Here is a 15903-nt window from a genome sequence, read left to right as displayed (position 1 = left end):
TGACGGACCCTTTACCAGGATGCCGTCTAGGGTTGGGCGATATACCGGTGTTCACGATATACCGCGGTATTAAAAAAACTGCGATATCGCTGTTTCCTAATCACCGCGGTATTTTGTGACGTCACACGAAGCGGTCATGTGCGCTGACCACTGCAAAAACTGCGTCTGCGGCTACCTGCCCCTGCATCATTACACACCAATTGCCTCCCGCAGCGGCCGACCAGGCTCCTCCTCGCTTGCTCCCGTGGAGCAGTCTCCGCCCACCGACGTGTAACGTCGGAATCAGATGACGCCCAGGCTGAGCAGCGCAGTAGCAGCGAGCGAGTGGCGGGAAAGTCAGTCAGAAGTTGAACTTTTTCACAGCTGCCAGACGGGCAGCTATTAAAGATGTAAGGTCTCTGCCCCAATTATATGTCTTCTGTCCGACCTTGGCCTACTCAGTCGTCAGTCCTTCATGCCTGCAATGCAACTAGGTGCATGCTCCGCACTCCACATTGATATAGCAGCCAGCAGGCAGGCAGGGAATGAGCCATCACGAGTCCCTCCCTCCCCCATGACCAACAAGAAGGAATTACTGTATGGTGGTGCCAGGCAGGTCACACAGGTGGCCATAAGACATGGGGGGGGGGGCAGCACCTTGTGGCCGCCCCATACAGTATAACGTCTCCTTGTGGCTGCCCCCATACAGTATAACATCTCCTTTTGGCTGCCCCCATACAGTGTAACGTCTCCTTGTGGCTGCCCCCATACAGTGTAACGTCCCCCTTGTGACTGCCCCCATACAGTATAACGTCTCCTTGTGTTTTTATCTTTTAAACGGGTATTTATCGCTTTATATATCGTTATCGTGATAAATTTCTTAATATCGTTATCGTCTGAATATTTTTGATATCGCCCAACCCAAATGTCGTCTAAGTAAGGGATCGCCACGATTCACCTGGCATGGAGCAGGGCTATGACTGCTGCCAGAATCTAAAGACCCTGGGAGCCGTAGCCAGCTGAACGGGAGGGCTTCAAACTGGAAGTGAAATGGACCCACTGCGAACCGGAGAAATCTCTGATGACTGATGCAGATGGGCACATGAAGATAAGCATCCTTGATGACGCAATGACCAATCTCAGGGACTCCATCCAGAAATTGCGGATCCGAAGGAATCAGTTGATCGCCTTGAATTCCAGAAAGGGACGGACCGTCCTCTCTTTTGGGAATCACAAAGAGATTGGAGTAAAACCCTCGAAAACAGTCTTGCGCATGAAGGGAATTTGCTGCTGAGGGAGAGGTAGGAGGCGACGACCAAAAAAATATAAATCAGGACGGAGGGGGAAGACTTTAATTCCAGCTTGTAGCAGTCTGCACCGACCTCTCTCACCCACGCATCTGAAATGTGAGCCAGCCAGACATGTCGAAACAAATGAAGCCGACCGCCCACCCGATCGGAGGGTGCCGGAAGCGTCCCGTCCTTCAGCGGAAGTCTTGGTTATAGGACTTGGAGCCCTGTTGACGGGGATGCCAGGAAGGGCGAGGCTTAACCACTTACCGTCACACTAACGCCGAAAGGCGTCATTTCTGCGGCGCTCCCAGGTCACACTAACGCCGATTGGCGTCATCTCGCGTGAGCCGAGATTTCCTGTGAGCGCGCGCTCACAGGAACGGAAGGTAAGAGAGTTGATCTCCAGCCTGCCAGCGGCGATCGTTCGCTGGCAGGCTGGAGATGTGATTTTTTTTAACCCCTAACAGGTATATTAGACGCTGTTATGATAACAGCGTCTAATATACCTGCTACCTGGTCCTCTGGTGGTCCCCTTTGTTTGGATCGACCACCAGAGGACACAGGTAGCTCAGTAAAGTAGCACCAAGCACCACTACACTACCCTACACCCCCCCCCCGTCACTTATTAACCCCTTATTAGCCCCTGATCACCCCATATAGACTCCCTGATCACCCCCCTGTCATTGATTACCCCCCTGTCATTGATCACACCCCTGTAAAGCTCCATTCAGATGTCCGCATGATTTTTACGGATCCACTGATAGATGGATCGGATCTGCAAAACGCACACGGACGTCTGAATGGAGCCTTACAGGGGCGTGATCAATGACTGTGTTGATCACCCCATATAGACTCCCTCATCACCCCCCTGTTATTGATTACCCCCCTGTCATTGATCACACCCCTGTAAAGCTCCATTCAGATGTCCGCATGATTTTTACGGATCGGATCTGCAAAACGCACACGGACGTCTGAATGGAGCCTTACAGGGGCGTGATCAATGACTGTGTTGATCACCCCATATAGACTCCCTCATCACCCCCCTGTCATTGATCACCCCCCTGTAAAGCTCCATTCAGACGTCCGCATGATTTTTACGGATCCACTGATAGATGGATCGGATCCGCAAAACGCACACGGACGTCTGAATGGAGCCTTACAGGGGCGTGATCAATGACTGTGGTGATCACCCTATATAGACTCCCTGATCACCCCCCTGTCATTGATCACACCCCTGTAAAGCTCCATTCAGACGTCCGCATGATTTTTACGGATCCACTGATGGATCGGATCCGCAAAACGCATACGGACGTCTGAATGGAGCCTTACAGGGGCGTGATCAATGACTGTGGTGATTACCCCATATAGACTCCCTCATCACCCCCCTGTCATTGATCACACCCCTGTAAAGCTCCATTCAGACGTCCGTATGATATTTACGGATCCACTGATAGATGGATCGGATCCGCAAAACGCATACGGACGTCTGAATGGAGCCTTACAGGGGCGTGATCAATGACTGTGGTGATCACCCAATATAGACTCCCTCATCACCCCCCTGTCATTGATCACACCCCTGTAAAGCTCCATTCAGACGTCCGCATGATTTTTACGGATCCACTGATAGATGGATCGGATCCGCAAAACACATACAGGCGTCTCCCTGGAGCCTTCCAGGGGGGGTGATCACCCCATATAGACTCCCTGATCACCCCCCTGTCATTGATCACCCCCCCCGTCAGGCTGCATTCAGATGTCCGTATGATTTTTACGGATCCACGGATACATGGATCGGATCCGCAAAACACATACGGACATCTGAATGGAGCCTTATAGGGGGGATGATCACCCCATATAGACTCCCTGATCACCCCCCTGTCATTGATCACCCCCCTGTAAGGCTCCATTCAGACATTTTTTTGGCCCAAGTTAGCGGAAATTATTATTTTTTTCTTACAAAGTCTCATATTCCACTAACTTGTGTCAAAAAATTAAATCTCACATGAACTCACCATACCCCTCACGGAATCCAAATGCGTAAAATTTTTTAGACATTTATATTCCAGACTTCTTCTCACGCTTTAGGGCCCCTAGAATGCCAGGGCAGTATAAATACCCCACATGTGACCCCATTTCGGAAAGAAGACACCCCCAGGTATTCCGTGAGGGGCATATTGAGTCCATGAAAGATTGAAATTTTTGTCCCAAGTTAGCGGAAAGGGAGACTTTGTGAGAAAAAAATAAATAATATCAATTTCCGCTAACTTGTGCCCAAAAAAAAAAAAATTCTATGAACTCGCCATGCCCCTCATTGAATACCTGGCCGTGTCCAAAGAGGCCTCACAAATATACGCACTGGTATGAGAGAGCTGTAGGGCCATATCGGCTAGTTCCCCAAAGGGAACTCCCGAGGTGAGACCCTGATGTAAATTATTTGCCCACTCCTCCATAGCCTTGCTCACCCATTTAGAGGCAAATACCGACTACAGTGCTGTGCCCACTGCTTCAAAGGCTGATTTTGCAAAAGCTTGCAGTTTCTTATCCCTGATATCATAGAAAGAAGCCCCATCCGCCATTGGTAAGGTAGTATGTTTAGCCAAGCGGGAAACTGGTGGGTCCACTATAGGTGAGGACTACCATTTATTAGTCAAATCCTCCGGAAATGGAAAAAGGAAGATTTGGACCGCACAGCCGCAGTGGAAAAGGACAGGGGAGGGGAGTAAACGGGCGGGCAGAGGCGCACGGAGGGCGGGGTTATGAGCCGTTGAGGAGGTGCTGCCTGGGGCTCCGAGGATTGAGAGACCGCCCTGGGCACTTGAGAGGGCTCATTAACATAACCTTATAAGTTCATTTTCGGCTAAAAGAAAAGTCCGTTTTCTACAGCAAAGGTACCGTTTTTAAGTTCTGGGTGGACCATATAACCCTATTTGATCGGTCTAATATGCCCAAATGTGGTGACAGACTCCCTTTAAGCGCTTTGGTAAAGCAAAACGTCTATAAGGAAAATTCTACTCCTTGGAAAGAGGATTAAAAATCGTGGTGGTTAGGGAAACACTTGTGCGAGCGCCGGGACGTTCTAAAGGGAAAAACCCGAGCTGGCCGAAGAAAGTGTGGGGTACTCGACCTGCAATGTCTCGATAACCGCTGTAATAAGATTGTCCACCATGGAGGACAGTTTGGATGACTGACCCTCAGGAGAGACAACATCCTCATCTGACCCCCCCTCCTCAGAACATGCCTCTTCCATGAGGACACATCAGAGTGAGACTCCCTAGTAGGAGGAGGAGAGGCCGAGGAAACGGGAGACACAGACAACCTTTTGGGGGAGGGTGTTCTGGCCCATTGCACGGGACGGCCGTGATGGGCATGAGCCCCTTGATCCCCAGAGTCGGACCGGTCAGAGAACCGCCTTGCCGACAAACGCCCAAATATTTCCACAATAGCTCTTTGTTGGTATTAGAGACATCCTGTACAATCCTTGACAGGGAACACGCCTACTCTGGTTCTACCATAGACTGGGCAGTAGGGGCGATTGGGTCCGGGGTCGAGCCACTAGACTACGGAACAGCACACGCAGAGCAGAGGGGGTCTGACTAAGCGAATGGAAATTTTGCACGACACAGAAGTGACCGCCTGTTTTGGGGCCTGGGGTCTGGGCTCGGACATAATGACAACCCTGCCGTGACAAAAAGGAGTCTAATGGGGGTAGGTTAAACCCTGTAGGAAGGGGAAAAACAGCGCTTACCCAGCCTGTGTCCCTCCATTCAGCAATTCCAGAGGAGCCTTGTCAGCATCCCGCCGCAGGTGCATTTAAAATGAAAAAAAAAGTGGCCCGCCCCCAAAATGACTCCCGCCACCAGCGCCAGCCCACTAGCCACGGTATCCGAACCGGGGAACAAGAAGACGCGGGGAAACCACGCGGGCCTAGGCTGCAAAGAAGCCAGGGCCTCAATTAGCAGTGGCCCCGGCGGAGCCGCTCATCAAAGTAACTGGAAAACGGACGCCCTGCATCAAGCCCTGACCCCCCCCGTCTCCCAACAGCAGAGACCTCCTGGAGGTGTCCAGCTCTGTGGGGACCAGGTAACCTGAGAAGGGGAGGGTACTGGAAGGAGGGGAGCACTTTGGGGCCAAAACCCTTTATACTCACCTGTCCAGCGTCTTCTGCCCCCCTGGCTCCAGTCGGATCACCACCTTCGGTGTGCGGCCCCTTAAGGAGGGACGCTACACCGGAACAGAGGAGACTTGCGGTGGACGGCCGTAGTGACGCGAACGCTGGCGGGACACAGAGGCTTTTAGGAACCTCTGGTCCTCCTTTGCTTCTGGAGAACGGGAAGGAGCAGGGGGCTTGGGGGACCCCTTGGTCTCCTGGGTAGGAGTGCAGGCAGCTTTTAGGACTGCCTGAAACTCCCACTAGAAAACAGGGGAAAAAAAGAGAACAAAAAAAACAAAAGAAAAAAAAAAAAAAGCAGACCTGCAATGCAGGGAGGTCTGCCTCCTACAGACACCAAGCTAAAAACGGATTTAGCTTAGTCCCTGTAGAAAGGGTATAGCTGAAGGGGAAGAGCTTACACTTTTGAGCTTAGTGTCCGCCACCTAGCGGCAACAGCTATACCCATGGTCAAGCCTGTGTCCCCAATGATATGGATGAGAAATACAACCAATCAGCATAGACATTTTAATGGTAAAACACCCGTGTTAGGGTGTTTTGTTCCAGGCAGAATATTGGCGTGGACACCGCTCTGAAATACCGCCAGCGGCTGCATCATTACTGCCTCCTATTCTTTTTCAATGGGAGGCAGTGCTGAAGATCTTAAAGCGGCGATCAGGAAGAGAAGGACTGTGGCTGTGCCAAAATTCCACAGGAAGAAAAACACTGAGGGACATTTATCAATGACTTTATGCACACGGCATGTGTGCACCATAATTTGCTACTTTTTGAGCTTCTCTGCACTTTTCTAAAGTGCAGAGAAAAGGGGCGTGGCTTAGAAGGGAAGTAGCTTTGCACCGCCGCCGCATTTACTATAACTTTAACCAGAAAGTGGCGGAAGTTATAGCTGAAGTCTATGCCAGCCTGTATCTGGTGTAGACTTCCCTTTCTGGCGCACACAGTAAGGCTTCGATGCGCCTGATTGGTTAAGACGTTTCTGCCTCTTAACAAATCAGGCGCATCTAACGCCAGTGCGGGGAGATCAAGACTGCCAGATGGATCCACCAGTCTTGATATACCTCACCCACTGTGTGAACGGCCCCTTAATGAAGAACAGGCTCTGATTGTGTCTAGTAGCGCCTCTCTACAGTACGGTACAGTACTTTATGTTCTGAACTGCTTTTTACCAGTGCCAAAATGAGCTGCTTCTATAGGCACCAGGTGAGGGCAGCTCCATGGTATTTTTCGGGAACGCTGTGTACTGAACAGGACCCTGCTGTTCTGCTCAGAGAAAACTATTTACAGCTTTCTGACTTACTTACTTACTGCACTACTTATTCGTTTACTTGTCTTCATTTTCTTATTTTGGGATGACATTCTTGGGGTGTTTCAAACCAATTAGTAATGGTCTCAAGTTTTCAATCTACAATGGTCATCCTAGAAATAATGAAAGGGATTGTGCCCCGAAAAATATTCTACATTTTTCAAACTATCTGAATTCTTCTGAGAAATCTAGTAAATTAAGAAATTTAGTCATTAATATCAGCTTAGTGGTGTTTTGGGCACTCCCCGGAAACTATACCATGGAAGCAGAAGGCTCTGCCCACTATGTAGAGTATGTGCTGTTGTATTTCAGCTTAGCTCCCATTCAAATGAATGGGAGCTGAACTGCAGTATCTCAGCACTAGAAAACACAAGGTGAATGGATCCTTCTGGCTCCAACCCGTACAACCCTGATCAAGACAGCTGACTGGTTGGTGGGAGTGCTGGACGTTCTGAAAATAGGTCGTCATTATCGCAGTTTGGAGAAACCCTTAAACGATGAACAATTGTTTTAGGTTACTTTCACACTAGCGTTAATATTTTCCGGTAGATCAGTCAGAGGGTCTCAATACCGGGAAAAAAGTTTCCGTTTTGTCCCCATTCATTGTCAATAGGGACAAAACGTAACTGAACAGAACGGAGTGCTCCAAAATGCATTTTGTTTCCCTTCAGCATGTTGCGGTTTGCTTTCCGTCCTGGGATGCGGAGCAAGACAGATGGATCGTCATGACCCACAATGCAAGTCAATGGGGACGGATCCATTTTCTCTGACAATAGAAAACGGATCCTTCCTCCATTCACTTTAAATGGAGTTCATGACTGCTCCAACTTGGGTATGTTACAGATAATACAACCGGATCCGTTCATAACGAATGCAGAGGGTTGTACTATCAGTAACGGAAGCGTTTTTTGCTGAACCCTGCCAGATCCAGCAAAAACGCTAGTGTGAAAGTAGCCTTAGCCGACTAAAATCAGTCCTTGAAATTTTCATCTGATAGTCAGTAGTTCATGAATGATCTTCCTGTGAAAGAGTGCCTTACCTTTGGCTGGTGTCATTGAAAACATATGGCCAGTTGACTGACTAACAGCCATCGGTAACCAAAATGCGTGAGGCAGTGTGGTTGTAATGATCATTTGCTCAACCAGCAACCTACTTCTATTCAATGTGTACAGCCACCTTAAGACAGTTTTTCCACAGTTACCCCATTACACTATTACGTTTTACTCACGTGAATGGTTGACTGCAGTATTCACTGAACATAGTGACCATAATATCCAGAACTATTTTAGCCTGCAAGAAAATACAGCTAATAAGTAACACAAACAATCCAAAAAGATGTTACCAGCACAAGGACAAGGGGTTATGGTAGCTCCATCACCTTTGTAAGATCCGTGGCTGTGCATTCTATAAATACGTTGTGGGTATTCAAGCTGATTTTTGTGTGATCCCCTAAAAGACATAGGAAAAGAAAGAAAATCTGAACATAAGTACACATTGTAAGTGTTATCTTCTTATGTCACTTGTTTGTCGTCATGCATTGAGGGTAACTACCGTAAAACGTACATGATCAGTTATATAATCCCATCTCCGTAAGGCTCGGGATCACAGCAGAACTGCAACATGAAGATGTAGCAGCAGCTCTTCAGGAATTATTGGGGAGAATTGTCACAATGTGACAATTGCTTCTCAGACTCCTATCATACAGGAATTTCTGACAATCTATGGGTGCAGAAGTTAATTAGATTTTTAGGCCAGCACAATTTTGTCTTTCTCCAGGTTGGGTGGCACTAAATGTGTCCAGGAGCCGCTTGTCCCTCCAATAACATATTTTGGACTGAGCCAAAAGTGCATGGTAATGAAGGATCAACTTTAAATCGGGCAATCATCTATTGTTTAAAGCTGGCTATACACACTAGACATATGCCAGAAAACCTGCCAGCTTTGGTGGGTTTGGCAGACAATGTCATGGGTTTGGAGGCAGCCCAAGAGTCCTCTGACATCTGCGGCTGAGGGAAAATGAGCTGCTATTTCAACATGTCTGATCAACTGTTCCCGCAGGAGATAAGCCGAGGCCAGAGGTGGCTGCCACCAACTTATCCCTCTATCCTTATTGAAATAAACATGCAAGCTTGACAGGCATGCTTAGGGCAGAGAGGGGGGAGAACATTTGGCCAACGACCGTCTCATCTCATGGTAAGCTCAGCTTTCCCCTTGTAATACATACACACACAGTCGCTAACTCTATTACCATTGATGATTGGCGGCATAGAAAGCAGCACCCCATTGCTGTCATAGATCGCGGGATAGACTGGTTTGTCTTCAATTATGTGCAGGAAATGTTTCAGGTGGCTGTCAGTCTGAGAAGAATTAAACAAAAAAAAAAAAAATCACGATTGCCAAGCTAAAAATTGCCAGAAACTTGCAAACCACAGATACATTCAAAAATACTCTATGCAAGCAATATTCAGATTTCCTATCTGTATGTAGAGCTAAGCACAACTATATATGTATACTGTGGTTATAAGAGATCCCTCACCCTGTAGAGCTCCATCAGCTCTGGTGCAGTGTACTCTTTGCTTTGGTTCAGTGGTCTGAATTTGATACTGGAGGGAGGCTTTGCGGTGTAAATAAATGGTCCTGTGATGGTGTCTAGATCATGGGTTCCAATTGCCACCAGTGCTCTCCGCCTAAGAGACAAAGGGATTGCCAAAAAAGTAATCGTGTAAGCATGCTACAGTCCTCAGTAAATTAAGGGCACTTTCACATCAGCGCTATTATTTCCATTCTACTGCTCAATTATAGGACCAGAAGAATAAAAATAATGGAACTGGCCGGAACGGGGCCTAACAGATCCCACTGACCACAATGGGGTCCGTTAGGTTTCCATTCGGAAGAACATTTTATTAGCGGAGAAAGAAGTCCTGCATGCAGGACATTACTCTCCTATATTTTTGATGAAATCTGTGACGGAGGCTTCAAGGCAGATGTGAACATACACTTAGAAGTATTTCAGTTAGGCCTCATGCACACGGCCGTTGTTTTGGTCCGCATCTGAGCCGCAGTTTTGGCGGCTCGGATGCAGACCCATTCACTCCAATGGGGCCGCAAAAGATGCGGACAGCACTGCGTGTGCTGTCCGCATCCGTTGCTTCGTTCCGTGGCCCCGCAAAAAAAAAAAAAAAACAACATGTCTATTCTTGTCTGCGCTTTGCGGACAAGAATAGGCAGTTATATTAATGGCTGTCCGTGCTGTTCCGCAAATTGCGGAACGCACACGGACGCCATCTGTGTTTTGCCAATCCGTGGTTTGCGGACCCCAAAAAAATGGAACAGTCGTGTGCATGTAGCCTTACAAGAATCTGCTATCCACATGAACCCCCACTTATCCATCACAGTCAAACCCTCACCAATCCCAAGAATATGGTCCCTTTTCCCCATCCAAATAGAGCGGTATGCGTGCCGCTGCTCCATTCATTCTCTATAGGACTGCCAAAGTGTACAGCACTCCATAATCTATGGGTGAAGCAGCAGCGCACATGCCTGACCTGCCACTCCAATTAGATGGGGGAATGAGATTCCCAATCCTGGGGTCAGCGGAGGTCAGACCCCTAATGATTTAAAGTTAGCCCCTATTCTGCGGATAGTAGATACCGTCTCCTAACGGGAATATCCCTTCAGTGATACCTATAGATGAGCAACATATATGTGGGCCTGAGGAGGAGGGTCTACACAGACCCTCGACCAAGTGTTCTGATTTCTTGCATTGCCAATGCTGCTACAATTAGTGGCATGGGAAGTTTGGGTAGTTGTGAGTACTTCTTTTTCTACCATCCTACTAAAATTCCCCACAATCGCTTTGGCTGTTTTTCACATGTACCACACTTAATATCAGTCTGTTTATTGTCCTCTACTGCAAGAAACATGTACTGCAAAAGAAAATCTTTTAGGTGCCAAAATAAAAAAAGTTTAAAAAAAATAAAAAAAATAGCACCCAGAAGAGAACCCAGCAAACTTATGCCAAAATGACACTTTGGGCATAAGTGTGTTCCACAGAAACCTATGGAAGCAGGTCCTCCCCTTTACTCTAGGAACAGAGCAGTAGACAGAGCGATAACTTGATCTGCCGTAAACATCAGTCATTGGAATAACTCCTCTGTGAGACAGGAATAATACCCAACACACATTTTTCGGATATATAGCCTCAGAATGCACTTGGGAAATGGAGGTACCTGCATATGTTCTGGTGGAGTTTCTCTTGCAGATCAATGAAGTTTTCATATCGCTCCTTGGTGAATGTTATGTTCCGGAGCACAGCGGCCACTGCAAAGGGGCGTACTGCGGCTGTCTAACACAAGAAATGGCAAATGCATTAGTCTCCTGGATGCCATTACAGATCAAAAACTATGGAGAGTATTCACTCATTAAAGAGGCACTGTCACCAAGATCAACCCTATTAAACCAGACATACTTACTTTTCTCTATATGCTAAACAGGTGGAGAGAAGTTAGCATTTATATTCATATACAAATGAGAAGTTCCAGCACCAGGAGGCAGGGCTGAACCCTTTGAGCACTGCTTTGTGACACCCCCTGTGCTCTGCACACTCCCCCTCCCCTTGATTGATAGGGCTAGACAGGCTGAGGGCAGAGCTGTGTCCTAGCATCTCCATATCATATAGCAGGGGTAGGCAACCTCCGGCACTCCAGGTGTTGTGAAACTACAACTCCCAGCATGCATACTTGCTCTTCTCTTCTCAGAACTCTCATAGAAATGAATGGAGCATGCTGGGAATTGTAGTTTCACAACAGCTGGAGTGCCGAAGGTTGCTGATCCCTGTCATATACTCTATGTACTATAGCTTCACCACACTGAGAACTGCTCAGAAAGCTCATATACAGTACAGACCAAAAGTTTGGACACACCTTCTCATTCAAAGAGTTTTCTTTATTTTCATGACTATGAAAATTGTAGATTCACACTGAAGGCATCAAAACTATGAATTAACACATGTGGAATTATATACATAACAAACAAGTGTGAAACAACTGAAAATATGTCATATTCTAGGTTCTTCAAAGTAGCCACCTTTTGCTTTGATTACACTCTTGGCATTCTCTTGATGAGCTTCAAGAGGTAGTCCCCTGAAATGGTCTTCCAACAGTCTTGAAGGAGTTCCCAGAGATGCTTAGCACTTGTTGGCCCTTTTGCCTTCACTCTGCGGTCCAGCTCACCCCAAACCATCTCGATTGGGTTCAGGTCCGGTGACTGTGGAGGCCAGGTCATCTGGCGCAGCACCCCATCACTCTCCTTCATGGTCAAATAGCCCTTACTTTTAAAGTTTTCCCAATTTTTCGGCTGACTGACTGACCTTCATTTCTTAAAGTAATGATGGCCACTCGTTTTTCTTTACTTAGCTGCTTTTTTCTTGCCATAATACAAATTCTAACAGTCTATTCAGTAGGACTATTAGCTGTGTATCCACCTGACTTCTCCTCAACTCCACTGATGGTCCCAACCCCATTTATAAGGCAAGAAATCCCACTTATTAAACCTGACAGGGCACACCTGTGAAGTGAAAACCATTTCTGGGGACTACCTCTTGAAGCTCATCAAGAGAATGCCAAGAGTGTGCAAAGCCGTAATCAAAGCAAAAGGTGGCTACTTTGAAGAACCTAGAATAGGACATATTTTCAGTTGTTTCACACTTGTTTGTTATGTATATAATTCCACATGTGTTAATTCATAGTTTTGATGCCTTCATAGTCATGAAAATAAAGAAAACTCTTTGAATGAGAAGGTGTGTCCAAACTTTTGGTTTGTACTGTATATATATATGCACATTGACACTTTATTGATAAGATTAAGGCTCCATTCACACGTCCGCATTTTCGTTTCATTTTGCGGAATAGAATTGCGGACCCATTCATTTCTATGGGGCAGCACGATGTGCTGCCCGGACACGGAATTGCGGATCCGCACTTCCGTTCCGCAAAAAAATAGAACATGTCCTATTCTATTAATGCCGGCAATGTGCGGTCCGCAAAATGCGGAACGCACATTGCCGCTTCCCGTGTTTTGCGGATCCGCAAAACACGTTGCGGACCTGTGAATGGAGCCTTAACCCGAGAAAATTCCTATCCATGACGCTAGATGGATGAGACAGTCATATGAACTGTAATAGGGGACTAATAACTATTTATTATTACTACAATCATGAACATTGATTCCTGAATGAAATTAGGAAAATAATTGATATCTGGATCAAGTAACAGCACTGATTATTTATCGGTATTTTAAACTAATACAATCATGAACAGTGATCATTGGATGAATTATGGACAATAATCAATTAACTATTTGGATCAAGTAATACCATTAATAATTCCCTAGATTTAACAACATCACTAATCATTTAATATTTGCGTAATCAACATCTTTTAGGATAATATAAATATATATATATATAAGTTTTTGTATTTTTACTTTTTATATTTTTCAATCAGTGATATATAACTATTCAAACATCTTAGGCAATATATTTTTGATCATGTATTCTTGACAGCAGGTAACATGTACTGACGCATATAAAAAGGTATTTGATTAATGAATTTCTGCTATGAATGTTGCTCACATTGCGTTTAAAAAAAAAAAAAAAAAAATTCCTTTTATTTACTAATTTTTATTTATACTGTTTTGTCTATTTTATGTATTGGGTATATTAAAGTTTTAATTTTCAAGGCAGTTCCAGGTCATTGAGTGCCTGTTAATATTTATAAGCATAGATTATTAGTACTAAAAGGCTGTGGGGTAGGCCTTTAACAGTGCACCTATATCCAGAAATTGAGACAGGTGAGCCACTGTATCAATTTTCTATTAAAATATATGATTATACAGACACCTGTAATATGTGTGAGCTTCTAAGCATATAAAAAAAACTGACTTCTCTGTGTGGTAATGCTATAGCTTAGTGCTAGGAGATCCCAAGTTTGAATCCTGAAAAAGACTTCCAGATTTCTTTCTTCCACATTTAAACCATAATAAACATCTATATCCTTATTATATCGAGAATAATGTTTTTTTTTAGAAAGCTATTAAATATTAATGGTTACTTTGTAATCATATATTGTATCTGTGAATAAACCAGTAATAGTTTTTAGGTTTCTAAACAAACAAAACGCTATTCTCAATACAGTAAGGCATCTTATTATTATATGATTATATTATTACAATTATTATTTCTTGTCGTATAACCTTTTATTATGGTTTAAATGAGAAAAGAAAAGAACAGAAAAAAATGTTGCTGTAAGTCTCTCCCAAGATTCAAATCTGGGATCTCTACATGCAAAACCAATCACTTACCACAAAGCTATAACATTACCACACAGAGATGCATGATTTTTCTGTGCTTAGAAGCTAACACATTACTGGTGTATGTATGATCATATATTGTGTTTGTGAATACAGCAGCTTTCTGAGCAGATCTCAGTGTGGTGAAGCTACAGTACTTAGTGTACATGAAAAAGTGTAAATTGCATAACCAAAAAAATATGGATGCAGTATGTGTGCATCAGACACTTTTCAGCGGCCCCATTGAAAAATTGTCAATTCTTGTCTGCAGAACGGACAATAATAGGACATGTTCTATTATTTGTGGCTTGGCTGCACAGATGTGGTAAGGAATGGTAATATCCAGTTTGTAGGAGGAATAATAGAGCAATGGCACAACCTAGAGTTATATGAAAAGATGCTCCAGAACTGTTATATGTGGAATACAATTATTTTCTAAAACAGACGTGTCAGGAGAGGGTATGGGTCCTCTTTAACTCTTTTCTGCTAAGGAAGTAACTCATACGTTCTTGCAGAGTGGAACTTCAGTAGTTAAAGACAAATGAGACAATTCCTTGCTACTGATGGCTCTATCTCAGACTGCATAGCAGAGATATGAGACAGATCTTATTTTAAAGCTGGCAATAAAGGTGGGTGAAGAGAAAGCTGCATATACCTTAAAGAGGTTGTCCGAGTTAGAAAAAAAAAAAAAAAAAAATGTGTATGTGTGTATATATATAAATAACAAAAAGGGCAGCACTCCAAAAAGTAAAAGAAGAAAAAAAAAAATAGAAAATCTTTAATTACCCAGGCGGGACAAGCGACGTTTCGGCTCAATGTGTGAGCCTTTCTCAAGCTAAGTGTACAGACAAAATACTGGGTATATATGCCAGTGAGAGTGAATACAATCAATGTGCAATCCAGGTGTGTTCAATCATAACAATTGAGATAATCAAAATACAAAATACAGTACATATGACATAATCACAATGGGTCACATGATAAAAATCAGTGCATAATCATATGGTGAATCATCAATTAAAAAATTCATATAATATACAATAAAAATGTGCAAATACATAAGAATACTGCATGATTATCAATCATACAGTAAGTGGTGTCAGCTGTATATGCTGATAAAGTGCTAAGTGCTTACTGCGTGGGTCAGGCAAACGGAGGGTGAAGGAGGATGCAGGACACAGGCGGCTGTCATAGAACATGCGGTTTCGGCGTGCCTGTAGTGTGACTGCGCATGTCACAATGACGTATGTAACATACTTCCGGGTTACGATGTGCTTGTGGTACCGCAAATGCGCATTGGCCTTCTGATGTCTCTTGCGCCATCTTGAATCAGGGCATATTGCCTGCAATGCCAGGGACCTCTGTTGGTAACAGTCGATGTATAACAAATAAGGTGAGGGCACATCATAGTGCTCCTATAGCCTATACTGGTGGCTGCGTGAGTGCAGAAACGGGACGCAACAAAATCAAAGCTGCAGCCCACATCCGTGATCCCAGATCCATTGCGCACCCACACGTTAGTGTGAGGTCACACAGTATCTGCGAACAATACCCACTCATTACCACCCTATAGGGGAGGGATCTCCTCATATACACCTCTAGTGTAAACAACAGACTGTGGTCACAGAGGCACCAAAAAGCATCTACAAACATAAGAATGCACTGACAAAGAAAGACTATCCCTGTATAGGCTTGCCGTCCACATTTACAGCCTCATATCTCCTCACTCCATGCTCCGTGGCCCACCAACTGCAGACTAGGAAAAAAAAGAAAACGAGAGAAAAAGAAGAATAAGTATATTGTGTATACAAATA

General features: G+C 45.0%; 1 protein-coding gene across 1 annotated transcript in view; it reads right to left on the bottom strand.

The window, feature by feature from the left end:
• Window positions 1–15903, bottom strand: part of FARSB (phenylalanyl-tRNA synthetase subunit beta) — a 79027-nt gene that overhangs the window by 43491 nt on the left and 19633 nt on the right. Inside the window, exons 5-9 of the mRNA XM_040427990.1 lie at window positions 10972–11087; window positions 9279–9429; window positions 8991–9099; window positions 8121–8191; window positions 7971–8032 (exon numbers count right to left, since the gene is read on the bottom strand). Coding sequence (XP_040283924.1) covers window positions 7971–8032; window positions 8121–8191; window positions 8991–9099; window positions 9279–9429; window positions 10972–11087 — 509 coding nt within the window. The remainder of the gene's footprint in view (window positions 1–7970; window positions 8033–8120; window positions 8192–8990; window positions 9100–9278; window positions 9430–10971; window positions 11088–15903) is intronic.

Source organism: Bufo bufo, chromosome 4, assembly GCF_905171765.1.
Source record: "Bufo bufo chromosome 4, aBufBuf1.1, whole genome shotgun sequence".
NCBI lineage: Eukaryota > Metazoa > Chordata > Amphibia > Anura > Bufonidae > Bufo > Bufo bufo.
The sequence above is the reverse complement of the archived record's forward strand: the minus strand, read 5'-3'. Positions and strand labels throughout refer to the sequence as shown.